Below are 27707 nucleotides of genomic sequence, written 5' to 3'. Positions count from 1 at the left end.
AGATAAATGCTATGTGCTGCACAAAATCAAGAATGCATTCAAAAAGGATAGGATACACAGCACACAGAACATGAACATACACCACTCTGTGGCATGTGCGCTCTGTTCCGTATTGAAGTTGCTCTTGGTTTGAGCAAAACAGTGCATTTATCTGATACAATTCATTCCAACTGCGGGCACAATGTGGACAACGAGCTTAACAGCAAGCAAGTGCATGATAGATTCTATTGGAATTTATGATATACGAATGAGAGACAATAAAAACACTCCCGCTGTCCTACCTTCTTCTTGAGAGCCACTGAAAACTGAGCAATGGAAAGGATTCGCTTTTTCCAACTAAATGCCCACTTTCATGGACAAATCTCATCTAGTAAGAAATAACTGCTTCGCACACTTATACAGCGAAATAATGGGAAGAGACAGGTTCTGTTCTTTGTGCTGTGTTTTGTAGAATGCACCAACTTTGTTAGCTGTTCGTTCTTTCCAGCTGAATTCTGCCACTCTAAACAACTCGATCACATTGGTGGTATCCTACAGTTAGTGGGATACAGGAGAAACATTCAGCATGCAAGGAGTTTAATACACAACAAAATGAGTCCTCCCAGCCAAGGACAAGTGCACTAATGAACTAGGCTGAATTAGAATACTGTATTCTGTCAATAATGCATAGGCAGGGCTGACTTGTAGCTTGTACCATATTGTGCCTTATATTATCTATTCCGATACAGCCGATGACACACAGTAAATGGCACTACATCTGTGATGCATTTACAAGAACAATAAGAATGTCATTCTATAGTCCTATAGCAAACAATCACAAATGTTGTAAAAAGAAAAAAGGAAGATACAGACGAAGTCAGTTAAAAGAACATTGCTTGTTGAAAGCACGCCCCTTCACACAAGGCCCTTATACTACTTACAAGCACCTACACGTCAGCAGTCCTTGATGCTGTTACACCAAAGCTTTTAGTCATCAACTTAACTTGTCAAGTTAACTAGTACTGTTATATCTACAGGTGCAATCAGTGTCATGTCTGTCCATCAGATCATCAAAAAACTCCATTGTTGAACATGTTAAGGAGACTGGATAGTTTTCATGGCTTATTTTCTTTGAATAACCACAACTGACTCAGTGCAAGTGGCTTTCTAAGAGACAAAAGTGAAGAACAGGGCACTGGCCTCAGGCAAGAGCCTTTGCCTTTAGATACCATTTGACAGTTAAAGATGTGCATCAAATGTATGATCAATGTGCAACAGTGATCACATTTCAGTACTTGCAGCATAAGCTGCAAGTACTGAAGGACATGCTGAAGAACCCAGTAGGTTGTGCAGTAAGGAAATTTTAATTAACTTGCTGGATTGCCAATTGGACTGCTGTCCTTTCTTTCTTTTTGACTTTGTGACTAAGCAGGTATACAGAAGGTTTAAATTTATCCAAATTTATCCAACACTTATGCAAATTTCGTGAAGGAGAAGTCACATTTGACAATTACCAACATAAATACAGTACACTCCTATTAAGAATACCTCGGTTAGCTAATTCTCTGATAAGCTGAAAACTTCAAGAAATTGCATTTAGTTTTTTTTAGGTTCATTGTACTTCTGTTAAGTTAAACTGTTCATAAGACAAACAGACTTGGAAGGTCCCTTGGTGCTTTCCATTACAAGGAGTCAACTGTTATTAACGAATATGTCACTTATGACATTCGTCTTCTTGCATACACCTAAATGCTGACTCCCATATCTGTGTGTACCACCAATATTTAATGAGATCAAAAGAAAGTTTGTGCCATTAGAAGTTCTAAGAGATGAGTGCGCAACTACTACTACCTACAGTACCACCCCAATCCCTTTAGTAGTTTTACACAAGTGTTTTAGTTTAACATGACCGCCATAGCAAAGTGTTAAATACAAGGGACGTTCCGAAAGTAAGTTTTGTCATTTTTTTGATATAGAAGATGGTGCACCAGGTGAAATCAACAATCGCCATAAGAATCCATGCCAATTGCTGGTTCAACAACAGAAGGAGCATCAGCAGAGGACGAATGATGCATGCGCAGAGCGCTGAAGAGGAGAGAGTAGCAGCACACCAGTGTGCCTGAGGTAATTAGAGTACAAATCACGATGGTAGACAAACTTGTGCCGACAATGTGGTCACCAATGGAAGTGCGTGCTGTTGTTCGGTATGAATAGGCACCTGTTCTCTGCACTGAAAGCCGCACTCTCATGACGTCACTTCCACAACAATGCTGAGATGGAGCAGGCTATGTGGCAATTCCTTTTATCGAAGGGCACCAACTATTACCAGAGTGGTTTCTTCAAACTGATTGTGCTCTACGACAAATGTCTCAATGTCAGTGGCGACTATGCGGAAAAATAGTGCAAGATGCATAGTTCATGATGCCATGGTGTATTTGTTTTGGCAATAAAGTTTCCGTGTGAAAAGAAATGACGAAACTTACTTTCAGAATGTCCCTTGTGCTTTAGATATTTCACAGATGTACCATGGTATAATGAAATCGAAACCATGTAAGGACTGTTGTTAGCACTATGTCATCATTTAACAACATTGTGCTTTTTCATGAACAGCCACTCTTTTATATTATTATTTTTTGTAAATACAGTATCTTCAATTGAAGAAGTCATGAGTGTGCACTATGTAAACCAACAGACCAACAGCAATAATTGGAAGTTTTTAGCAAAATGATTTTGTAGCTATGACTCATCAATTCTTAAAGTGACGACCAGCTCACAATGCCATGGGTGCATCATTGTAGACAACATTTTGAAGAACTTGTAACTAATTGGCGCAGCTGCACACAAGCAACATAATGAAGTTGTGCTTTTCCCTTATATGCCGTGTGTAGACATTCGAAAGTGAGTTTCAACAAGCTATGTTCCCCTAATAACTTACCAAATCCAACATAAAAAAAGGTTATACATGTCAACCTCACACATTCATGAACGTGAAAGTCTGACAACCAGGTTGTTTGAAAGAGAACAAACTGCTGACTTCGTCCATAAGTGACCTGTCCAAGGCTGGTGTGACCCGCATGTCAGGCCCAATGGGCACCCAAGCATACACAAACATACACACATAAAAAAAAAATATATATATATATATGAACCAAGCAAAGCCACACTGGCAACTTTCACAAGAACAGTTTGTATGGATACACACCTTTCCTTCATCAATTTCCTCATCAAAGCCACGGCTGAAACAGCCATACTAAGGAAGATAAAAAAATATGCATCACAAATCTAGGGTGAGCTGGCTATAAACCAAAAGCCAAACCCATCCCTCTACTGTTTGCTATATATAAGCGATCTTATGGGTGTATGCACTTATTCAGACTCATTTGCAGTTGTAAAACAGGAAGAAAAAAAGCTATTATAATATCAGACACTAAAAACAAAATACTTTTTAAGAAGTAGATACAGTAAAAGCTCGTTAATGCGACTCCTGTTAATTCAGAAATTTGGATAATTCGGACGGCTCTATTGGTCCCGGCCAAAGTGCATGTTAGTCTATGGGACCAAACCTTCGTTAATTCGTCAGAATTCGGCCCCGCACTGCTTAACTTGGACAAATGCTGATGGCTGCCGCTACATGAAAGTGCGGTAAAGCAGTGCTGGCACCACAGGAGTGAAACCGAAACCTGAGAGGCATCGCCATCGTCATCAATTAGTGGGGGCGATCGCAGCAGCATCGAACGCCGGTGTCTTCTTTCTTCGCTCCACAGCACCTTCGATGCCATTTTTCCTTGTGTTGTTGAGTCGGTATCATCTCTTCTTGCAGAGTTTTCTTTTTTCGTTGTGACCGTGTTTTGCATGCCACCACCATCGTACGCTGCAGTGATGGCAACACCGGCAAAGCGGCAGAAGTAATAAGCCAAGAACTTGGCGACTAAGGTGGAAATTTTGCAGGCTTTGAAGAACGGCGAATTGCAACAGCATGTTATGACCAAGTGCAACGTGAAGCAGAGCACGTTTGGAATGTATGTAAAAATCAACAGATTCTTCAAGCCTTCGAAAGCGAGTAGTTTCATGCATCAAGAAAACGGTTGCGAACTGCAGCTCATCCTCAGCTCCAAGAAGCTTTGCTCCAATGGGTTACTGACTGTCGCAACGCGCGTCTGCCTTTGAACGGACTTCTCATCATGGCACAAGGTGAGAAGTACGCTGCAATGACGAACATTGACTCGTTTAGAGCTTCAGAAGAGCGTGCGATGAAAAGGCCAGCGGTTTTGTGAGGCCCGAGCATGCGGCAGTAGCCGACGAGGTATCAGTCGAGTCCACGGATCATGACTCCCCAACCTTCGATGCTGTCCTTCCCACAGATATGACCCTTCAGGACTACATCGCGACTGATGATTGTGTCGCCACGACTGGTCTCCTGACCAATGAAGGAATTATTAATGATTCCATGGGCGCCCGGGAAGACCATGATTCAGACGAAGAGTCATGCGAGGAGGTGCAGCCACGACCTCATCGCACCTCACGAGAAGTCACGGAGGAGCTTTTGATATTGGAGGACGTTTGCCGGAGCACTTCCGACAGTTTGCGGGCTGTTGGCCACTTGGAAGAGTTCAGAAAAATTGTGATGTCAGCTGGAATCTGCACGAAAAAGCAGAAGACTATTGCAAAATACTTCAGTAAATAAAGGTGTGCTTCTCCAACTTGATTTTAATGTTGTTTTTCCAGTTCATTCGTTAATTCAGCATTTGGATAATTCGGACATTTTTCCTGGTCCCGTGAGATCTGAATTAACGAGCTTTTACTGTAGCAAGCTTACAAGAACAGATGACAAGACTGTGCGGTACATACACCTGCTAGTGTGTGCTCATCTTTGTTTTTTAACAATCACCCCAAAATATGATCGGTATAAATGATCAATGGTTACAGTGGCAAAATCAAAACAAACGGCACAGCAGTTTGCAAGTGTTAACAGCAAGAGTGTAAGGTCTCATCTCGACTCTTCAATCATAGTGCCTAAGACAAATACAAGCAAGGTAGGCCAGAAGGGACCCCTTTTTAACATTGCAGTGGTGGGAATGCTGCTCCAATTGCTACAATCTGCTGCACTCCATTAAAGCAGCTACATCCATGCTACACATAAGAGAAACATTTCCAAGACTGCTCCAGGACGAGCCGTCCAGTGCAATCTCAGAGGCCACAATGAAAAGGATCCGTGGTCAATGCCAGGTGGCGGTCACTCCCACCTTATGCGAAGAGCGCCATCGCATCTCCTGCCATTCAGAAAGCTAAACTAGCTAATGGGTCACTGAGCTAATCCAATCCAGAATGTGTTTGTGCATGTTCGCAGTCAGCCATTTGGAAACTATGCGCTATAGTTGTGGGTTGTGCATAGTTTAGGATGAATTTCAGTCGAGCCTGGTAATGTACACATGGCCCATTAGGTGTTGTTGGTGTGTCCCGCATGCATACTTCGTATGAGAAAGGGGTTCCTGAACCTACGATGAGCCCTTCGCGCATACGGCCAGGTTAGCCAGTTAACCAGGTCCAGCTACGCTCAGCATGGAATTGCTATATGCAACTGCTACATTTCGGGACACCTGGTGGGATATAACGGAACTGAAATGCAATATTTGTACGTATCGAAGCTATGCGGTGCACATGTTACATCACGTGTCAAATGTCATGATACGATGCTAACGATGATGGCGATGATCTAATGGCATTCCTTTTGAAATGGGATGGTGAAAAACAGTCGCCTAGCCTGCTTGAATTAATCAGGGATGCCAAATATGTTTTTCAGTATATCAATATTTATACATCTCCATTACCTTCTCTTTCTTCCTCAAGACTTCCCTATCTACATTGTCCTGCTACCTGTGCAACTGCAACATGAGGCGCCTCCTGGTGCAATAATATACAACTGCAATGCAAAGGGCGCACATATAGACGCTACGTGGCACGCATCTCAGATTGCAACGCAAGTGGCACAATAAGATGATAATGATGATGATAATTTATTGGCATCACCTTTGAAATGCGGCAGTGACATCATCACTCAGCCAGCTTGATTTAACCAGGTACATGATATATTTTCTAGCATTCTTATATACATGTCCTTAAATTCTTTTTCTTCCCTGAACATTCTTAACTGTCTTGTACTGCTACCTGTGCATGTACTACATGGTGGCACTCTACCTCGTGTAATAATATGCAACTGCAATGCAAAATGTGCACGTATCGATGCTATGTGGCGTGCATGTGACAGTGTGCCTCCTCACATGCTCGGACGCATTTATAGGGCAAGCTTTCGCGGAATGCTAGCGAGCACTGGTGTGGCTCGGTGGGAGAGCAGCCGCTTCCTACTCAGCGGGCTCGGGTTCAATCCTAGCAGGAAGTTGGTATTCTTTTTCTCATTCTCGGTGATAGCTGCTACAGACACCAGACACCGGCGGCAGAAGTGGCGGTGGTGGATGCCATCGCCAACCAAAACGACTATTGGAATGAGCCTACAACAGCTTGCGCTGCAAAATGCTTGAATGGTCACCCTGCATGCAACGCGACTCTATTGCGAAGAGTTTTTTGTGCTTTTGTGCAGCTTGCTTCACATCTGGGGAAACGCGGGCATTCTCTTTTCCGAGCATGCTCGTTGACTGAGTGTGGCCACATGATGGTTGTAATTTGTTCACGAGTAGTCAGGTACCTGGATTATCTTACTTTAGAATATTGCCAATGATATGTGCCAGTACTCTGGAACCATTTTTGACATACAGGCGTAGCTTCTGGCTGATAACCATTCAGAATCTTCATTTTTGATTGCTATAAAATCTAGTCCAAATCGTCATTTTTTCCTGCTAAAAAAACCTCATCTAAAATGCTTTTGGCCATTTCCACCACTGACACCGACAAAAGAAAATGGGAACACAAAAGTATGCATGGGCAGGACGCAGTGTTTATCAAAACTTGAACATCACAAAATCAGCTCAAAGTCTTCAAGTTGTGATAAATGTTGTGTCTTGTTCTCATTTTCTTGTTCCCATACTTCAAGATGAATCCATAGTTTTGCTCACTAGGGTTCTTGCTTGCAAGGCGTCACAAGTAGCCAGCATCGGAGGCTGACCTGTCCATACTAGGACGTCATTGTACTCTTGCATGCTATATCCATGTATTAAACCAGGCTAATAACTTAACACTCTTGCTAGTAGCCTTTCTTGCAAACTGCAGCATCGCAGAGTATGATTTCACCCCTTTGGTTATCAATCACTTGTGCCAATTGTTCTTATGGTAGTGAGTACACAATCTATTCTAGTCATTACTAAACTGCCCAGGGCTCTCATTTCATGCTGTAACAATGCTCAAAACACATTACCAAGTAGTCACTGAAGAAACAATGTCAAGGAAACAGATGTTAGTTAAAGACAGTGATACTCTAGAGTACATGCATTTTGTGTGCACTTATTTCATTGTTTGTTATACTACAGCGTTAACCTTTGACAATATTTTCCCTATATATTCTGGTGAGTGACAGCTATAGTGGTTAATGCCCTGGCACAAAGTGGCACAAACACAGTAATTTCACATTAATACTCTAAAGATTCCATATAACAATAATTGAAACAATCCTACAGAAAAAATTTCAGAGTGTTTACCATGGTTTAGGTGAAGCTATTGTATGACTAAGATAATTATGTTTCCAAGCATATCAGAGGGCCTCTCAACAGCCAAACTAATAAAATTGAATTGAAATATCTACCTGCTATGTCATAAGTTACCCAAATTTTATATTACCTGCCATGATTTATCAACTTAGGGTAATAAAACTTAGTTCCTGTAACTAGGTCAATGATAAAGCAGGATAAAGGACTAAGCTTGTACAGGAAACTTGCTTTAATGCATATACTAAGCTCTGGCAACATAAGAAAATTAAAGAAAGCATTCTAATCTAAAGCTGTATGCCGAACTTGTATTGGTGCTGTCAAATGAACATCCCACAATATAGAAACTTTGAATGCACTTCAGAACTAAATCTCTGCAGAATGCATTATAAAAAATTAAATTATGGGCTTTTAGGTGACAAAACCACAATTTGATTATGAGGCACACCGTAGCAGGGGACTAAAGAATAATTTGGACAACCAAGGGTTCTTTAAAGCGCACAGGTGTTTTCGCATCTTGCCACCATCGAAATGCAAAAATACATTATGTAAAATTTATAGCGATGCTCTGCCAAGATTTAAAAAGAAAGAGCAAAAAAATGTACATTAAATGGACTCCTTTCACCCTGAGCTACCTATCAATATTTAGCTTGGTTCACAGACACAAGAATGATTGGGCGCATAAAGAGTGGTACTGGTCAAGAAATGACATTTACCAAGCATTTTTGGTGCACACAAGTACAACAGAGAGGACGTCTACAATGACATGCAAGGTGAAGGCTTTGCTGTCTGGCAGCGCAAAGTGGCAAAGTCAAAGCCAGGCATTCAACTCTGCCTCAGTGGAATGTGTTTTTTAAATATCTGCCAAGCACGTAGTATCGCTATGGTCATCGAGTACTGTCCATTTACTGAGGGTTGTTCAGGCTTAATAAAACTAAACCTGTCTTCAGACGTTACATAAGAAATGTCAGCGAGTTCTGAAGTTTGGTCCATTAGGAACAGTGGCTGTCTTTCACCAACATGAATGGGTCTCAACAAATTCAACCGCAGCACTTAATGAGCATTCAAACTGTGTGTGTGACATTGGTGTTGAATGCCTGTCATGTACACAAAACTAATGTCTTTTCCAGTGAATGCACTTATGTTCATGAGGTGCCACTACTGCTGGACACCACAACATGACAAACACTGAGGTCACATGCAAAGAAAGCTGCATCACATGAGAAAAAATAATGTTTATTGCCAATCAAATGCTTATTCTGTAAATATTTATTACATTCTTAAACACTGTGTTGACTTTATATTAGAGTTTCAGTAAATGTAGCAAAGCTAAACCCTAATGAATTAATGCAGCAAACTTGTGTCTGAGGCAAACATGATGTTGCCACCTATTGTGAACACCAAACTGTGGGACAATGTATAGTCCCGCTTTTGTGTGAACACAAGCAGCACTTTTCTAGCAACCCTAGCCTTTGTGCCAAAAATCAAACAAAAGCCTGAATTTGTGGAAAATACTGGAGGCGTGCCACAACAATACTGCACCAGGGCCATAACAAATCACTTCAAGCATTGTTGATAGTGTAACATATCCATAGCATTCAGCAGTACACCAATGTCAAAAATTTTGTACGCATGACCAAACTCACATTTAATTCCCCCCCCTTACAAAAAATATGATGTTTCTTTCATTTCATTCATTCATTCACTCAAAATACCCCCAATAACCCTCATTCCGAGGGTATTACATGGGGGGGGGGGGGGGGGTGAGGCTTGGCCACCTAGACATTGGCCACAGATTATACATTGTACTAACAAAACAAAAGAAAAAAAATAATATAGAGTAAAAACATAGGTGTGTACAAAATGAGTTACAAACAAAGGTTGAAGAGAACACATTAGGACATATTACAAGAAACATAAGGCCACCGCAATTAAAAGCAAACAGCAACAGACATTCTGGGAAAAAAACACTGTAAAGTCCAGGAATAAAATATTAATAGTAACAAGATTAGGTGGCAAGTCGTGAGCGAATTACATCTTGAAACTTAGTCAAGTCGGGTTCTGTGGCAATGTCTGATTGTAAGTCGTTCCATTCAGTTATTGTGCGCAGTAAGAACAAATATGCACAACGGCATAACTGCTGGTGACTGAAAGGATTCACCATGAAGTGAAGGATTGGTGATAAAGCTTATGGGAAAGTGATAAATAGGAAATTCTATGGCAAAGTGCTAAGTTGTCAAACTTTGTTTTATTCTTTAATGAGGTCACACTGGTGTAACGTGAATAATCAAAAAAATGAATCATACAGTGTGGCTTTGCAAGGCTTAGATGTTACTGATGATATAAGTTTGTTCGGGATCCCAAATGGCAGACACTTATTGTAGTTTAGGAAAGATTAATGTGGTGTATGCTAGTTTTATAATATGCATTAGCGCTTCTTTTATATTATGTTTAAGAATTCTGAGAATATGGTTAGCAGAAGCAAAGCATAAGATTAATATGATTATTCCATGATAAGTTTGACTGAATATTGATGCCAAGATACTTGTAAGTTGTAAGTTATACATCGATAAAATACACCATAATCTGCAAATAGTCTGATTTTAGACGTCACGAAACTGGGTAAATCATTAATATAGATTAGAAAAAGTAAAGATCCAAGTACGCTGCCTTGTGGAACTTCAGATGTAACATCAGCATATCATGAGTTAGAAATGTTAACGGATGTAAACTGAAATCTAGACGGGAGAAAATTGCTCATCTATGCAATTACATTAGAGTGAATGTTAAGTTCTAAAGTTTAAGTAACAACCTATGGTGGGTGGAACACGATCAAAGATTCTTTAAAAATCTAAAAAAAAAAAAACAATTCTGCCCTGTTATGTGCATCTAAGGCACTAGCATCATTATCATTCATAATCCTTGAACATGCAAGTGAGTTCCCTAAACTCTTTGAATAACAGATGTTTACAGCCAATTGCTAATGTAATCAAATCTTGTTGTTGTAGCAGTGAACAAACAGCACATGTGGTTCCTTGGAAATGACATTCACTGGAAAAGACAATTTCCGAAATGTAGATACAGAGGAATGCCTTAACATAAATTGCATGCACGGTGCTACTGAATTGTGTCATCCCTTATTAAACTGCAGAAATGCAGTAGCGACTGGAAGCATCAACTCCCAATATATTACTGCTTTTTAGAAGAACCTCTACACTAAGGGAGCCTCGATGCAATGGTGCTTCTTGAATTAAGAAACATTTTGACGTAACGAAAGAGAAGGTGTGCCTGTTAAAGCGATCGTCCTTTCTAGTTAGACAACTGTCAAATTACCTGTTTTGCATACACCCACTCCATACGCCATACCTATTTCACCAAAAAAAGAAGAGAGAGTGTTATCCATGCATAGCTCTCAATGGAAAGGTGTGAACCGCAATACAACAAAACAATGTAGAAGTGGTCAAAACAGGGACTGACGTAAGTCTAATTATAAACGGGAGCAATGTGCATAATCAAAATAATATATGAGAAAAAAAGAATGTGTAAAGAAAGTATGCACATGCCTTACCTAAGTTTATTTTTTTCCACACCCATGGCTACTTGCTACTTCTACAAATAAATGACAGATAAGAGCACCGAACTAATTTAGACTGGCAGAGTATTCTTTCAAAACTTTACATTTCTTTTTAAAAAGCAACGTTTATTACTGGTGGAAAACACAAGGCCAAACATAGGCTTTTTTTTTATTTATATGTCACGTCCAAATGGCAATAGTGATGATTTCAGCATCGTTTCATATATTTCGAAAATATTCACATAACTATCATAAGCTCTCAACATGCTCCCAGCAGAAGTGGAACCCTTCTTTTCAAAACTCACTATAATCCCTTTTCATTCACAAGCAAGTAGTGAGTCCTAAGCACCCACTTTCAAAACCCATAATGTCACGGAAGAATTGGTATAGAAATGTCAGGGTCGGGTTGCCGCTCCTGTGCCTCCGATGCTCTTCTGGCTTGCCAAGCCTCACACCATAATGAGACTAACCTGGGGTCATATTCTATAACGATTCTTTAAGTTGAACCTTGTTATAATGAAGTTGCGCAGTACACAAAAATACCTTCCTTAAGTCCAATATTAGTTACAAGCATATATTCGTTACATGTTGGTATTGGCAATAAACATTTTAGACTTGCTTCATCCTATCTTATTTTCATTATATGAATATTTTTAATTTCTCACTCTAATCCCTCTTTAACATTTTGCATTGGCTCGCACAACACTGCACCGCCACTAAAGCGACAATTCATCCCTCTGTACAACGAATGAATAGAACTGTAGAAAAATAATCCTTAAAATACATAGCTCCCATTTAGTATTTCAGAACTGCGACCTACTCCAATCTAGCTTTACTTAATAAAGTCTAACCTCGATATAGCAAATTATTGGATGCAACAAACTAAACATAAAATTTAGTTGGCCATTCTTTATTTCAATGAAGTATTCTACTACTACAATGAAATCAGAATTGTAGTATCCAACTCGCTATCTGTTATAGCAAAGCAAAATTTTGTCTGCAGGTGTTTGAAAATATATATGATGGTAACAATATTGTCAAAAACAGACAATGAATGACTTTTCAGAGGCCCAATTTTTTTTCAAAATTCTGCAGTTAATCGGACTTCCTTGCGGCACCGCCACCTACAACTAGAATGTTTCAGGCACGAACCGCGTGCATGATGCCACAGATATGGCGGTCATGAACAAAGATGCCGCGCTGTTGAGTGGCATGAAACCAAAAGTTTGGTTGCCGACTTCCGATGAAACAGTGCCGGTTAAGCATTGCGGCCTAAGTAGTGTGGCTGGCAGAGCGCCTGGTGACAAGCCGCCGCAAGAAGCTCGGTGTCAATATGTTCGCACTCGGAAATATCTTATCGGCAATTGAACACGAGACCAGACTCAAAGGCTAGACTGACAGCATAGTAGCGGAGTACGCATCCACATGCAGTCCTCTCCGTAAACGAAAGGTCTGCCCGCGGTGAAACTTAGCAATAGCGAATTGAAATGGCCCACACAGCACGCGTGTGCGTGTTTTAACCAGCGGCTTGACTGGTAGACGGCAGTCGGCAAACCGACGCGCCGATCCCGCATGATAACACCGATCGCACAGCTGTGTATTGCGCGCACGTATCGTATTTTTGCCCCTATAACCCGCACCAAGAATTCGAAAAATTTAACAGTGAAGTCAGTACGCAAATTATAGGTAAACTTCGCCTTGAGGTGTGGTGGCTTCACCGCAGCGCATAACGCGCTGACCTGAAGCCGCACTTCAAGGCAAAGTCCTAGGGAACCCCACCTCCCCGTGTGTTGAAGCTCCCTCTCCCCCTTTCACCTTCGCCCATCCCCATCTTCTTTTCGGAACGCCGTTTTGCGTGCACGTGGCGCCGGCGAACCAGAACTAAAATCACGAGAGCTGCCCTCGATGTCAGTCCTTCACAGCGTAGCAGATTATGAGCGTCCCTGAAGAGGTAGGGGATAGAGTCATTGGCCGAAGATATGAAGCTGAAGAGCCGTGCACCGGCGAGACTATTACTGCGATAGCAATTATATGACACTCCAGGCGCATTTTTGCCGTCGCCGTGGTGTTCCGTATAAAGTCGAAGAGCGATAACACCGTCGCCGCGCGTCGTATGCCGTCTGTGCGAGTGAAAGCACGCGAGGGAAGCCGACGATCGCGGCTCAATCTGGCACGCGCGAAAGAAGAAAGCGGAGCGCGAACACGCAGTCTTCCATCGCGCGAAGGACCGTGGGGGGATTGGAGGAGGGAGGGGCGCCGGCTTTGTGCTCCGGCAGCAACTGCGCATTTCGCGACCGGGCGCAAGGGGAACTGACGATCGCGGCTCAATCTCGCGCGCCATATATTGAGAAAAGCGGGGAGGCAGCGTGGGAGGGAGTGGGAGCAGGCGGCTCATACCTTGGTGCCCGCTGTACTCTCGCTGCTCTTGCGCTGAAGCGATAGGCCGCACTTAAAGGTCACTTGGCTCGCTGCTGCCGCCACGCTTGATCAGACCAGCTTTTTGACATCGAGTATCCGCGCTCATCGAGTGTGATGTGTTTATTCTTGCTTGTGAGCGCTGACACCATGGATGCTTGTTAAATCAGTTAGTAAATTCAGTTATTTCCTAGTTTATACGGCCGATAAACCTTCTATCCTTACTTCGTATAGCTGTATACGCATTTACTATTGCAATTGATGCTTCCTTCGCCTCTGGGGCGAAACTGCGACATTTTATAAGTATTTCAGCGTTGTTGTGTGCAGTTCTTCCTGCGGAATATACGCGCCTTTTTTCTGTCTATTTTATTTCCGGGAGTTGTAATTAGGGATGCGCGTTATGCGACGGCGCGAGTTATACGCGGTAAAATACCGCATTTATTGTTACTCCCGTACCTCGTATAGACACGGCAAGGTGCCAACGGAGCATCAAAATCCGCAGGAGACCTTCTGCTGGCCCATCCCAGCCATCCCGCTTGCGTCATAGACCTAACCGCGATATTTTTCGCCAATATCTGTGTGTATGGTTATAACTCAAGTTGGATATAACGAAGGTATTTTCGTGGCCGATGCGACTTCGTTATACCGAAGTATCCCACCCTAATTACATTACGCAGTAAATTACCCTTGAGAACATTTATGGCTGCGCTTTCCATATATGCTTTGCTGCGGTATAAAGAAAGTAGCAGAAGCTCAAGATGAATGCTGTATTACATCGAAACCAGCTTCCCGCCTATCATTTGAGTTAACGAAAAAGCTTTTTAAAACTAGGAACATGAACCAGAAGCAAACAGGCTGTGCAGAAATAGGTCTGTTGTGCCTTAGACGTGATGAAATTGTCGTTGAAAATAAGCAAAATCTAACAGGCAACAAAAGTCAAATTACTCTTTGGCAGATGACACTTCAACTGCTTTCGTTGTGAAAATAAAATTCCTTAAATGCTTAACCAGTTTTAGTCATGAGGCTCAATGCTTAAAGTAATAACATAAAGCCCTGCAACATCGACTGGACACTAAGACACACTAAGGAGTGCTACACAGCAGCAGAAAAGCCATGCACAGCAGCCAGCATGCAGAAATTGATGTTCGCAGGCTTGGTCACCACACTACAAAATACAGAAAGCGTTGTGACGATTAGCAGCTACTTTTTTTTTTTTGTCTAGACAAAGCTAACATAACCGAAACTGCTCATGCTGTGCAGTTCATTTAGACTATCATTCTGGAAAAATTTTAGAACTGCTACACTGCAACACTGCGCCATTGTAACGGCGACCTACATTATTTGGGCATGCCGCAGCAATAGCTACGGTTGAACGATTGCAGTGTTCAATACAAGTAAAAAAAAAATGGCAGAGACACTTAAGGCTGCTTACATGGCGAAAGCATAATATTGTTCGTAGACCTCGGAACGTCATGAAAACGCTCATTTTATACACTCATGACGTGGCGCCACCTCCTTCCTATTGGCTGCACCATCACGTGCCCAATGACGCACGCGCTAGGCACACCTTTAGTCAGCCAGAACCGTTAAGGCACCGTGGCGTCGGGGAAGCGTGCTCGTCTTGCACCCCGGAGGCTCGGGCTCAGTTCCCACCCAAACCTAACTGCACCAAATTTTCTTTTCAAAGCCATTAATTTAGCTTGTTTACAGGAACCCCTCTGAAAAATTTCAAGTCAACTCGAGCATTCTTTGATGTGCTTTTACTGTTTGCGCCGTCGGCCATTTTTGGTACCCCCTTTAGGTCACGCCGACGTGAACGTGGATTTTCGCGTAACGGTGCACATAATGCTTTCGCATTAAAATAAAAAAGAATATTCTGGAACAGCAGTTCAGCTAACTGACAACAGATAGTACTGCCTACATATTTCAAATGCAACAGGACATTTTATCTTTTTTTTTTTAGCATGTGCTTAAGCCCACACCCAATCATCAATAGAAGCCCTGAAAGGCGTTAAATAAGCCACTAAAGACACAGTTGAGTTTTAAATTTGCACCACACATAATGTGCGGCAACATAAAGTCACACGACTTTCCACAATACACGACCCGTGAGATGAGCTAAGGCGCCAAATGGAAGAAAATATGGCCAAGTCTATCACAACACAACCACTCGCAAGGAAAACAGTGCTACGCAAAAGCAGACGCGCAGCTCACCTCTTCAAGCGTCATCATCTTGTCACCATGCTTGAACACGTGGTCCTCGGCATGCAACTTCATCATTTTCTTGATGAAGCGGAGCAGATGCTTTTGATTCATGCACGACGCAGCGTGAACGTGAGTGTCCACCTGTACCAACCAAATAACAACAAGTATTAGCTAAGCACAGGACGCGAACTCGGCCGTGAACAGACAGCAAATCCGAGCGTCAAATTATGAGAATTCAAGCTGAGATTAATTCGACAGATTACAGAACAGTCTCTCCGGTTTAACTCATTCAAAAGGCCGAGGAAAATACGGGCCGAGTCATCACAAGATGACCCATAACTCCGTAAATCAATGTTTGCCTTTGGCTCTGGTGTCGCGCAGCAAAACTAGACATCGCGCTGACATGGGGAGCTGGGATTGCCAATCCATGGCAAAGAATCAGCGCAGAACATCATCGTTCCTGTTGTTTGTGTCATTCCTGCGCCGATTGCCCATTATCACTGAGAAAAGCGAACTTCTTCACGTAACACGTGTTCGTACGACTTCCTAACACTTTCATGCCTCACTCAGTTTTCAGGGTCGCAAAGCTGTAGCGATGCTTTCCGCTCGATTCTATGCTACTCTTAACATCCGCCGTTCACAGCCGGCTGATCCCATTGATGGCGCGGGCGGAGCGTCGCTCTGACCACTGACGAGGCGTGAAAAGAGCGAAAATGAGCAGCATGAAAAACGCATCGCTACAATATCGCGGCCCCGCCGAAGCTCTCGACTTTTTAAGAGTAAACAAGATGATAAATGCAGGCACGGATATATGAATTGTTCATTTTGTTTGTTTCTTTCTTTCTGTTCGCTTCAGTGGAAACCGCGTAGTTTCTTTGGAGAAGACAACCACTATAGGCCGGAACCTGTGTTCTCAGCATAGAAGAGCCAGGATGCGCTGAAAAGGATATCACCCGGAACATCGGAGAGATCGCACGAGATGTACTAGCACTGGCTTATCGCAGCATTCGAATGCAGAAACAAAAGGCCCAGCGCAGGAGACCACGAGGCGGGGAGCGGCGAAATGCTGGGCGATTGATAATTGACTTCCAGGTAAATGATGTGATGCTTTAACAGCGGTCAAATTTTTGTCAGTTACTTGGCTAATGTTACGTGAGACAAATCAAGCACGCACGTCGTTTTCAAATGTTGCGTGCGATCGCCAGGCGGTAAGTGCCGTGTTCTCATTAACCAATTACCAAGGGGATAACGAGTGCAGTTTCTTATCTTCGTTAGCAGATGGACTTTCCAGAGCATGTCACGGTGTTGATTGCAACCCTTAAGTGGCCACAAATAAATACGAGGAGGTGGCTGTTTTGCGAACGCCACGTTTTCCACAGTATCGACGAGCGATGAGACGATCGACAGTCAAACTGCCCAACGCAAACTGCGTACTTGTGCTCTTCCCACCTTTACCAGGCTTTAGAGGCGATGTGCAAGCGCATCGAGTTGACGAATTCATCGATCAATCTGTAGATTAAAGGACAAGCAACCCCGTACTGGCTAAAAATATACCTACCCCTAGCCGCAGATAGGTGCAGCAGCGTTGTGGCTCAAAATATACGTGCCTTTCTGATGTTGTAGAAATCACGATGAGGGACCGCCTTCTGGGCTGCCAGCTCGCGCAGCTCGTTGAGCAGCACGTGCAGCTGGAATTTGGACGTCAGGTAGCTGAGCCGCCGGTAGCAAAATGATTTACTGGAAATAAGAAAAAAAAACATTATATATATATATATATATATATATATATATATATATATATATATATATATATATATATATATATATATATATATATATATATGTATATATATATATATATATATGTACGTGCCTACACGTGCTACCGCAGTCACAGTAACCGTTGCTGTGCGGACGGCCGATTCAGCACTGACAGCTATAATGAGGCCTCCTGCGTGACACTATCAGTTCCCCTATATAGCTGTGCTGACAGTTCTTGCTTCTTTCCGTTTGTTCGGTCGCACTCGACACGCTATCGGACGCTAGTCACGTCACTGCAGCGGGAGCTTAGAAAATCGAAAGGAGAAAAAGAAAGTATGCGTTGGGTACTTCCAGCCTCAAAGGTCCATCGCCATGTGTCAGGAAATACGCATCATGGAATACCGGGCGAGTCCACCTCACGCGCATCGTGCGGTCCGCTGATAGCAAAGCAGAAGAAATACTGAATCGCTAAAAAAAGTAATATGCGAGACTGGCTCGTCCAACATAAGAAGCCGTACGTTCAGTAAAGAGCGTTGCTCGTCTTTTCATGCTTGGAGCATAAGTTCTGCTTCATTCTGTCCAATCCCATAGCCGCCACAATTTGACTGCGGTCTCCACAGGCGACATAATATGGCAACATTACCTCGACAGCGTCACGACAGACCATTATGATTGCCCTAAGCTGCAAACAAAGAGGGTGCGTGACTGGATCTCATGTAACGTCGAGGGTGGTTGCTCGCTGAGCTGGTTGGCACAAAGAGCACCATAAAGCAATAAGCGAGGACACTAACCACACAATAAAGAAAAGTAACGTCCGTTTTTCCTTCCTTTCTTTTGCGACATCTTCGCCTTACTTTCATGCAAGTGTCACTTCTCAAGTTACCCCTTCGTGACCTAGGGTGTTCAGAGCAACTGACACGCTGGCGAAAAGTTGGAATGAAAACGACACGCCAGCAAGCGTGCACGCTGACGATCAACGGCAACAGGCTGGGTGTTTCACTCACAGCGGTCCGTCGGCGATCATGGCGCACATGAGGTTGAGGTCGTTGATGAACTGCGGCAGGTTGACATAGGGAAAGTCCATGGGCTTCTCGGCCGCCATGTCCTCCTTGTTCTTGTAGACGTGTACCACGCCATTGTGCATGCGCAATTCGCAGTTCATGCTGGGAAGCACTTCGCAGTTCCACGGGTCCGTCACCGTGGGTACGCTGTAGAACGGGTGGTCTGTTCGCCCCAGAAATTGAAGCGATCAAGTGACGCGCAGGTGGACATGAACTCCAAAAGCGAGACGCTCTAGAAGGCCTTCAAAGCAGCACAAGTGTAAGGCAGCTCATGCTCGATGCACTCAAGCGACGACAAGGGCCTACGTAGCTTAGAGGGTATAGCAAAAGGAGACTTCCCGAATCCAAAACATGCGCTACCGATCTTTATGGCTGGCCATCGCTGCGCCCGTCTCATTACATGTGTCAAGGTACTCTAAGTGCGGCGTCACCTACAGGATTTCGGATGATTATCTTCTTGGACACGCTACAAGGCAGTAAACGTTCTGGTTTGGAACAAACCAGCAGAGCAAGCTAAAGACGCGAAAAGTAGCAAATAACCTAAAATCTCGCTATTATCTTAAATAACAGTTTTAAGTGTTTCAGATCCCGTTAGGACCGCCCTGCAAACCATGCGCGGACACATAATGTGTGATTAATAGTTATTCTACAGTTACTCTCATTTCGATCTTTAATGCGAAGAAGAAAGTACACAAGCAATAGCTTGTTCAAATAATTTTTGCGAAACGCTGCTACTACCAAAAATATTGAAATTCACTTTTGTAATGAACAATTAGGCACTGTAATAAATTGAATCATCAAGTGTGGCATGATCTGCATCGTAAGAAAAATGATAAAATGCAGGCAGACTAAAGCATCTGTGGTATTCCTGACAGCTCGGAGAACATTAGGCAGCTCATAAAAGGGGATAAAGTTCAGACTATTAATTTCTATACTTTTACACATCTGCAGTGTACAGTTCTCAGCGACTGAAACGCGATTCTCGGAGCGCGTGCTCACCACCGCTTCCTTTCTTTTTTTCACCCGCCGTGGTTGCTCAGTGGCTATGGTGTTAGGCTGCTGAGCACGAGGTCGCGGGATCGAATCCCGGCCACGGCGGCCGCATTTCGATGGGGGCGAAATGCGAAAACACCCGTGTACTTAGATTTAGGTGCACGTTAAAGAACCCCAGGTGGTCAAAATTTCCGGAGTCCCCCACTACGGCGTGCCTCATAATCAGAAAGTGGTTTTGGCACGTAAAACCCCATATATTAATTAATTTCTTTCTTTCTTTCTTTTGTTTTGCGTCATCGGTGATCGCTGGGTGATCGCTGCGGCACCAAATGCAGTCACAATGCATCACGAGGGCTCTCGATTTCGTCGTATATCACGGTGCATCAGCTCGTTGTCTACAGCGCCCACGGCCGGAGCAAGATGTGCTGGCAGCCATGCGCTCCGAATATCGCGTTTCAATCGCTGACTTTCGGTCAGTGAGTAAGCAGAATGCTGCAGGCAACAGCAAATTTCTAAGTGCAATATTGCAGTTACTCCGCTGCCTCTCAAGACAAAGTGCAGTAACGTATCCGGGTATGGTATACAGTTAGCATGCTTTAATTATAACAGGGAATATTACGCCGCAGCAAACTGCAGCTCTGCATTCGACGCTACGGTTAAGCCTATGCGAATGCATACTCCACTTGCAAACGCACTACAACCGTTAGTAGCATACGGTGCTAGGATTTCATGGCTAACGTTAAGGGCTAACGGTGACTCTTCCAGCGGACTAATTAGGGCACTGAAAAACCGTTCGAAGCCTTGGCGCCATACGTGGTGTCTTGATGGTTCTCCAGTTTATGCCCGCAATTCCTGCCCAAGTTCTAAGTAGAGGGAAGCCAGAGGTACCTCGATCATAGAAGTGCAGAGATGAAAAGGCATCGATAACGGTTCGTGTCAACACGGAGGTAGATTCGCAGGCTTATCGTCTTTCGATGGCAAGGGACATCTCGTTTCTAGTTCTTTATGAGACATTTTCTTATCACCCGAGCAGACGTCAAAGAGTGCCTGCATTGTGGGGAAGTCTGGGAGACTTTGTAAGGATGGAGTGCTTTACGTAAACTCTTCCCTGCGATGTAACAGTTGTGCAAACGGAAGATGCAAACGCGTTCTTGTGTTTCATGGTTCGACATAGTCGGCGATTTTTCATCAACAATCAGCGCTCAAAGACACAGTTGAGAAACAAAACGAAAGGTTCCTTCCCTCTCAGCAGCAGCAAAAGTCTGGTCTACTAGATCTGAGGTTGCTGAAAGTTAGCTATGTCGACAAAATCTTAAAAATCTCTGTACAAGTCCTACGAAATCAGCAGCAGTGCACATCGACAGCTACGTCCATAATTGACTCTGAAAGTTGTCATCTCAAATGAACTGAATCATGGTCACATGCCTCTTGTACTCAGGTAGTTTGGTTTGGGTTTTAGAAGTCACAGATAGCCACAATTGATAGAGGACCGACACGGGTAGTGTATATGTGACCAGCATGTCGCATGTGAAACACGGGACATGCGCAGACGCCTTTTTCCCGGTTTACGCGTTTCACATTCGGCGCACTAGTGGACAGGAACGTCGTCAACACGGTTTTATACAGCGGGACAGAATGCTGAGGCGAGGTGGGATTACGTTGTTTTTACCCAAAGCTTACGGCTAATGTCTGTTAGGTTCACGACGCTGTACATCATTCCTAGCGCGCGGACAGCCCTGCAACAGCTATCGTTGTATAAGCGGCGCTAAGCACTAAAGCCTTCTAACGGAGAAACATAAAAGCACCACTGGCTGCCACCGCAGTTCCAAGACACCGGAGCGGAACTTCGGCAACACAACTGCGCCACTGGAATACACCAAGGCTGAACAGTGTTTTCTGCTTTAGGCACCATGGAGAGCACGAACCTCAATATTTCTCTCTATTAATTCTTTTTCTTTCGAGGGGGAACGGTGGCACCCAGGAAAAAGTTGGTGGAAGGAGGGATAAAAAGTCAGCTCCTTGGAGCACATGCCAGGGAGTGAAAGAAGCCTGGCGCAGGGGCCCCTCGACATGCAAGAAATCGGCGGTATACCTTTAGTTTTAACCCGTTTGGTGGTTGGCACCTTTAGACCTTGGAAGAGCAAACCATCAAGTGATATAAAAATGTGAAACACACAAAAAAAGAGCAAAAAACAAGGAAGACATCAAAAACACAGAAATATGCTGTTTAAGTTGCCGAAGTTGTATTCATTAAAGGTAAGAAATGAGCATACATGTTAAGAATTAATTTGAAGCACAAAAACTTCAAAGGCCCCATCGACAAAAAAATGAAAAGGCATTTCAATTCCACACGTAAAAGCGTAAAGCATAAAAGTACAGAGATTACACAAAGGCCACTAACGCAAATTACGCTGTAAAGGCTTATTTGTATGCGAAAAAAAAATCATGCACACACCTTTATAATAGTGCTGAAAGATCGCCGTAGACCATGGTTTTTGCCAAAACTGGCCAAGGCGAAGCCACTGTACAGATATTGTTACGCGTGCACAATCTGTCTAGTCAAGACCCCTTCGCTACACAATCTGCGAAAATATGCTTAAGAGTTCGCCCAAATGCATATAGCTGCAGTTCGACACGGGTCCCTGCGTACAGTTCTGATTATCCCCATCGTTTCTGAATCCATTTAATTGCGGATATAATGAACAAACACGGCGCACAGCACCAGCAAAGCAATGAAAGGGCATGCTACTGTGACAACTAATCTTCGTAGCATCCTGAAACAGTGCATGCATCTGAAAACAGCCACAACGGCCGACTAAGCACACACCATTTTACAACACGAGACAACAACACGGAGAAAACAAAATAAACACCATGCCCACATGTAAATAAGCTGATTGCCTGTACATATTTCATAAAAGTTTAAAGAATGATTGAGCAAACAAACGACGAATGTTCCGCCAGTCAATTAGAAATGAACACGCGACAGTGCTTACCCGCTGAGCTGAACATTTCTTCCGGGGAGTCCAAATCATCGAGGGGCTTTCCTTTTAGTTGGTTAAGAAACCTTTTGGTGGCCTTAGGGAAGGACTGCTGTGAAATTTCCATGTACTTCTCTCTCAATCTGAGTGCGGAGACGAGAAGCTTAGAAGCCTGATGCAAGTCTTCCAGGGGGACCTGGTGGCAAAAATGCGGCAACCGAAAACCCCGTCAGCTAGTCCAGCAAGGTGTACTAAATTCGCCATGGCGCACATCACCCTGAATCAGTTGGAGGCGAAACGGTGCATACGATAGAGAAATGGGCCGGAGTTCTGATTTTGCACGTCCCGCTTCAACAAAGAGAACGTACCGTTGAGAGAAGTGGGTGCGACCAATACGCAAAGAGCGATGCATTTATCCTGTCAGCATTAACTAAAGAAAAAAACCGTGGAAGAACGAGGCACGGCTCTCATTCCTCTATGCCACTTCCTATTCCTACACAACCGCGAAGGAAGTTTGACACTTAACCTTCCGTTGTCATGTACGTACACTCGCACAACTGCCATCAGGCATAACTAATATGTTTCATCATGATGCAGTTGCCGATTATCTCGTCAATCTGAAACCAAAGCTGAAACTAATAATGACACGAAAATGTGCGCACGAGCGCCGAGGCCGGGAACTTGGACAACAATAAGCAGGTGTTAAACGCGCATTCTGACACCCTCGCACTGCACCAAGAACAAGCTGCAAGGACTAACGGCCACATTGGTCCCCGATCAGAACTCCACGGTAAAGCTGTGCGATTTTCACGCAAGATTACTCTTCGTAGCGTCACGAAGCCGAACTTGAGCTTGGGGACAGGTTGGAGCTCGTTAAGAGGAAGCTGGAGAAAGTGGCGGTGTGGGCTCGTCGGTCGGTCATCGTTGAAAGGTATCTCTATAGCGCAGCAAAACAAGGACACACGAAGAAACGAAGACGAATACAAGCTCTTGTCTTCGTCTTCTTGTGTTTCTTCGTTTATTCTTGTGTCCTCGTTTTGTTGAGCTATACAGATACCCTTTGCTCGAGCCCAACTCCGACACGGCCTATTCAAATACATGTAAAACGCAAAAACGTTTTTCTGAGATAACCCCTGGACCCATTTTAATGAAATTTGTTGCATTTGAGAGATAAACTTAAATTTAGTTTACATTTAGTTAGGAAGCTTTAGCTCGGGTACTCCTATTTAATACATGTAAAAGGAGAATTCGTTTTTATCGGCAACCACTGCACCAAATTTGACGAGGTTTGTTGCACTTAAAAGAACTTGAAATCTAGAAGCAAGGTTTGGGTACGGGCTAGTTGGTATTCCATGGTATCAATCGTCACTTACAGCGCATACGTAGACGAGGGACAAAAAACGTCTTCGACGTCACTTTTTGTCCCTCGTCTACGTATGCGCTGTAAGTGACGATTGATACCATTAAAATCTAGAGACTGTTGGTTTCGAATTTTTGTTATTAAAAATTGGCAGAAATCGAACATTTCCAGAAAACGAAACTATCAAGTTTACTACTCTCTAACTCAGCAAGGAAAAATGATATCACAATTCTGTCAATTGCATATGATGGTACACCTAAAGCGGACAAAATTTATGTTACACGTGAATTAAAAAAAAAACAGTAATATGGAAATACAGCTTTTGCAGAACCCTTGTACACAACGTAACAAATTCACATAGGATATAAACTGACATCGAATTTGTCCGCTTTGAATGATCTAATGGATGCCGTTTACAGAACTGTGATATCTGTTCTTGATGCAGAGCTATTAATTTATAAACTTCGTACGTCTATATTTCTCGAACATCCGAATTTTTGAAAATTATTTTTACAATATTCAGGCCCTAAACCGAAATTCCGCTTCCAAAAGTCACTATAATTTAACTTTCTCTATCAAATACAACAAATTTCATTAAAATCAGGCCAGGGGTTATCTCAGAAAAGCGTTTTAGCGTTTTACATGTATTTGAATAGGTCGCGTCGGTGTTGGGACCGAGCTAAAGCTTCCTCTTAAGCACCACGCTCAACCCGGTATTCCACAAACCTTATGTTGGCACATAACGTTACACTCGTCACGTAACCGTTGGTATTTGCATGAGCGTATAGAGAAAAATATGCACTCGTTCGCAACGCGCTTGCGCACCTCTACTCAGCGCAGCGCCTGTAATGCGAATATATGTGGATACAAATTTTGGAAGCGATAGTCACGTCCTTTACCATTTTTTCGCCTGCTGTGAGAAGCGTGCATGCGTGCATGGTGTAGTGTTGTGCGCTGCGGCGCCACGTAGGTGCGGTGCAAGACAACCTGGGTCCGAGTAGTCTCCTTGCACTCTTTCCAATTTTGGCAGTCTTATAGAGGCGCGCAGAACCGTGTTAGGGCGTGATATACGCGTAGCTGCGGTTACTACACGCTGACCTAGCGATGACGTATCAAAAGTAATTTCCGACATGCGCACAGCTCACAACTCCGCGAAATACGCTACGCATGACGAGACGATGAAGAGCACGGAAGCTGTACATACATCGGCGACCGAGATATTTGGCGATGACGCAGCGAGCCAGAACCGGCAACACGCGACCAACGCCGGGTAGTAGCGCATACTGACCCCGGACGTGTCCTCGCCGCTGATGGCCACACGCTGAAAGTGAGGCACGAAGTCCAGGTCGTTGAGTTGCGCCAAGTTGTCCTCCATTTCCTTGACGTCGCCATCGAAATAACTTTTGCGCTCCTCGAGTTCCTTCTGCGCTCTAAAAGCAAAGAAAACGGCGTCTCTTAGCCGCCTGCTCCAAAGGTGTCACTGTTAACTATGTAAAAAAAAAAAAAAAAAAAAAAAAAAAAAAAAAACCCTACATCCACAATAAGCTGCGAACTAGCTGCCGGCGAAGACGACTTAGACAATAAAGTGCTCTTGAAAACTCGCACATAATACTTAAAAATCACGCAAGAAAGACAAAACCACCCCAATTATTCGGCAGGACAGAAACACAGACGTGAAGTGCGACAGATCGAACAAAACAGCGAATATTTCTAACCCCAACAGCATAACAGAAGCTAGCAAAACCGACAAGAACAGCGTGCACAGAATTCTGGTTTACCAACGCCAGTACTATTCGTATAAAACAATTAAGTGCGCGTACGAAGACCGGAAATTAGTATCTCGGTAACGCCTGCTGCTCAACCAGACATACGCAGCTATTGACGTTGACTGTTAGAGAACGTGCACGGAAGTGAAATTTCGAGAAAGTGGTCCTCGTGAACGAATTTGTGGAGCAAAAACGTGTAGCGTTATCCTGAATCGACATCGACGCGAACCAATGTGTATATGAGGTGGTCATGCGTATACTACTTGCACAGTACGAAAGCACGCGTCGAAAATTCTGCCTCCGGGTATATAGAGCTCCAAAGCACGCACTAGACGTCGCGAGCAATAAGCCCAGTCTATAGGCGATTAGCTGAAGGTGGAATTAAAGCTACAGCACGTAAGGCGCAACCCCAGCTCAATAGGCGGGAAAACAAACGGCTGCGCTTTCAGGAAGTAAGCCACATCCTGGAGGCACAACGTGGAGCGTGTAATGCACAAAAGTTCAAACAACGTCGATTGCACGCGAACCTCCCACACAAGGCCAACACGGGCACTGACGAGTCGAAAAAACGGAGATCGCTGAAAAAGATGGGTTTCACGAAATACACTGAGAAAAGCCTCCAGGTGAAGGCACGGAGCGCCGCGGAGCACTGTGCGACAAACGCGGTAAATCAAAACCAACGCGAGGGCACGAACGACGATGCAGCGATTGTATCAAGTGGCGGAACGCACTGGAGCGGGCTTCTGCTCCTGGAGTGCGGCATGCGAATGCCCGCATGCCGCTCGGCTTGCTTCTGGTTGTCCATGAACAACACGGTCGTCGACTTGCCGCCGTCGCACCCCTTCCGGCCCTTGGGACCGACGCTGGTGCGGCGCTGGGCGCTCTTGACGTGCGTGATGGCATAGTACTCGGCGCGAAGGCCCTCGGACTCGCCGTTCTCGTCCTGATAGTCGCACAACGAGTAGCCGATCTCGGACACGTTGCGCAAGTCCGGGGTGACCACCACGCTGCCGCCGGTGTCGACGACGTGCGCGGCCGAGACGAGCATTGGTGCGCCGGCCTGCCGGCACAACTTGCTCCTTGATCCAGGCGGCGACACCGTAGTCGACACCTGGTCGGACCCCATCGTCGAGCCCCCGGGCGTGGGGGCCGACGCCATGCAGCCGGCCACGCCGGCCGACCGCCGGTCTCGGTGCCATCAATGGCGCTGACCCACTACGTGGGACTGGCCAGGAAGCGAGGCAGCAAAATTATGATGATGATGATGACCTCAAGGACTGTGACGTATACCCGCCAAAACTGGAGGGTGATGGGACCGATAACTTTGCACAGTCGTAGTGTGTCAGCAGACGTCTGCACTAATTGCCTATAACATGTTCTCTGGGGCATTGATGAACAGTCCTAGGCCGCAATGCCGCACACAAGCTTCATCCTCCTCTTCTCTCTGCTTCGATCCCTGAGAAGGCACTTGTGGTGCTGTTAATTTACTGTAACCCCTTCAGGCACGAATTATAATCGACTGTCGATAAATGTACGAAGTTTACATAATTTTAAGCCAAGGTGCTGGAGACTTCATTGGAAGCATGGTCAAGGTGAAAGAATGACTATGTGATTTTATGATAAGTCATCATATTTAGAGAGTAAATTATCTAAATATTGTACAGCCAGTCATGCAACGTTTCTTAATTAAAATAATTGACTCACCCACTTCAATTTCCCGCGCAATGTCGTTATTGGCTGCAAGCATTACTAGAAAGGCAAACAAATGAAACGCTCCACGTGAAACCTCTCGCGGAACACGCTAGTGCCTTCAACAATGCAGTCGTCTGTAGCGACAGATGCCGCACAGAAGTAAAATCAAGATACTTTAGGTACGTAGAATGTTCAATTCTTCGCAACCACTCCAAAGAAGTGGCAGAAATGTGTGCACCGTGATTGAATTAAGGGGATGAAGAGCCTG

At 44.1% G+C, this 27707-nt stretch overlaps 1 protein-coding gene across 6 annotated transcripts in view; it reads right to left on the bottom strand.

The window, feature by feature from the left end:
- The window catches only part of AMPdeam (AMP deaminase), a 138080-nt gene that overhangs the window by 32331 nt on the left and 78042 nt on the right, over positions 1-27707 (bottom strand). For 3 of the 6 annotated variants that reach the window (XM_055071390.2, XM_050179368.3, XM_055071392.2), the window contains 7 exons: positions 25270-25411; positions 22637-22817; positions 18591-18810; positions 17433-17562; positions 15835-15966; positions 10965-10997; positions 3182-3229 (listed from right to left, as the gene is read on the bottom strand). In XM_055071390.2, coding sequence (XP_054927365.1) covers positions 3182-3229; positions 10965-10997; positions 15835-15966; positions 17433-17562; positions 18591-18810; positions 22637-22817; positions 25270-25411 — 886 coding nt within the window. The remainder of the gene's footprint in view (positions 1-3181; positions 3230-10964; positions 10998-15834; positions 15967-17432; positions 17563-18590; positions 18811-22636; positions 22818-25269; positions 25412-27707) is intronic. The other 3 variants (XM_055071391.2, XM_055071394.2, XM_055071393.2) reach the window with 2 other exon arrangements.

The sequence above is a fragment of the Dermacentor andersoni genome, chromosome 5 (assembly GCF_023375885.2).
Source record: "Dermacentor andersoni chromosome 5, qqDerAnde1_hic_scaffold, whole genome shotgun sequence".
In the NCBI taxonomy this organism is placed as follows: Eukaryota; Metazoa; Arthropoda; class Arachnida; order Ixodida; family Ixodidae; genus Dermacentor; species Dermacentor andersoni.
Note: the sequence above shows the minus strand (reverse complement) of the source record. Positions and strands in the feature narration are given on the sequence as shown.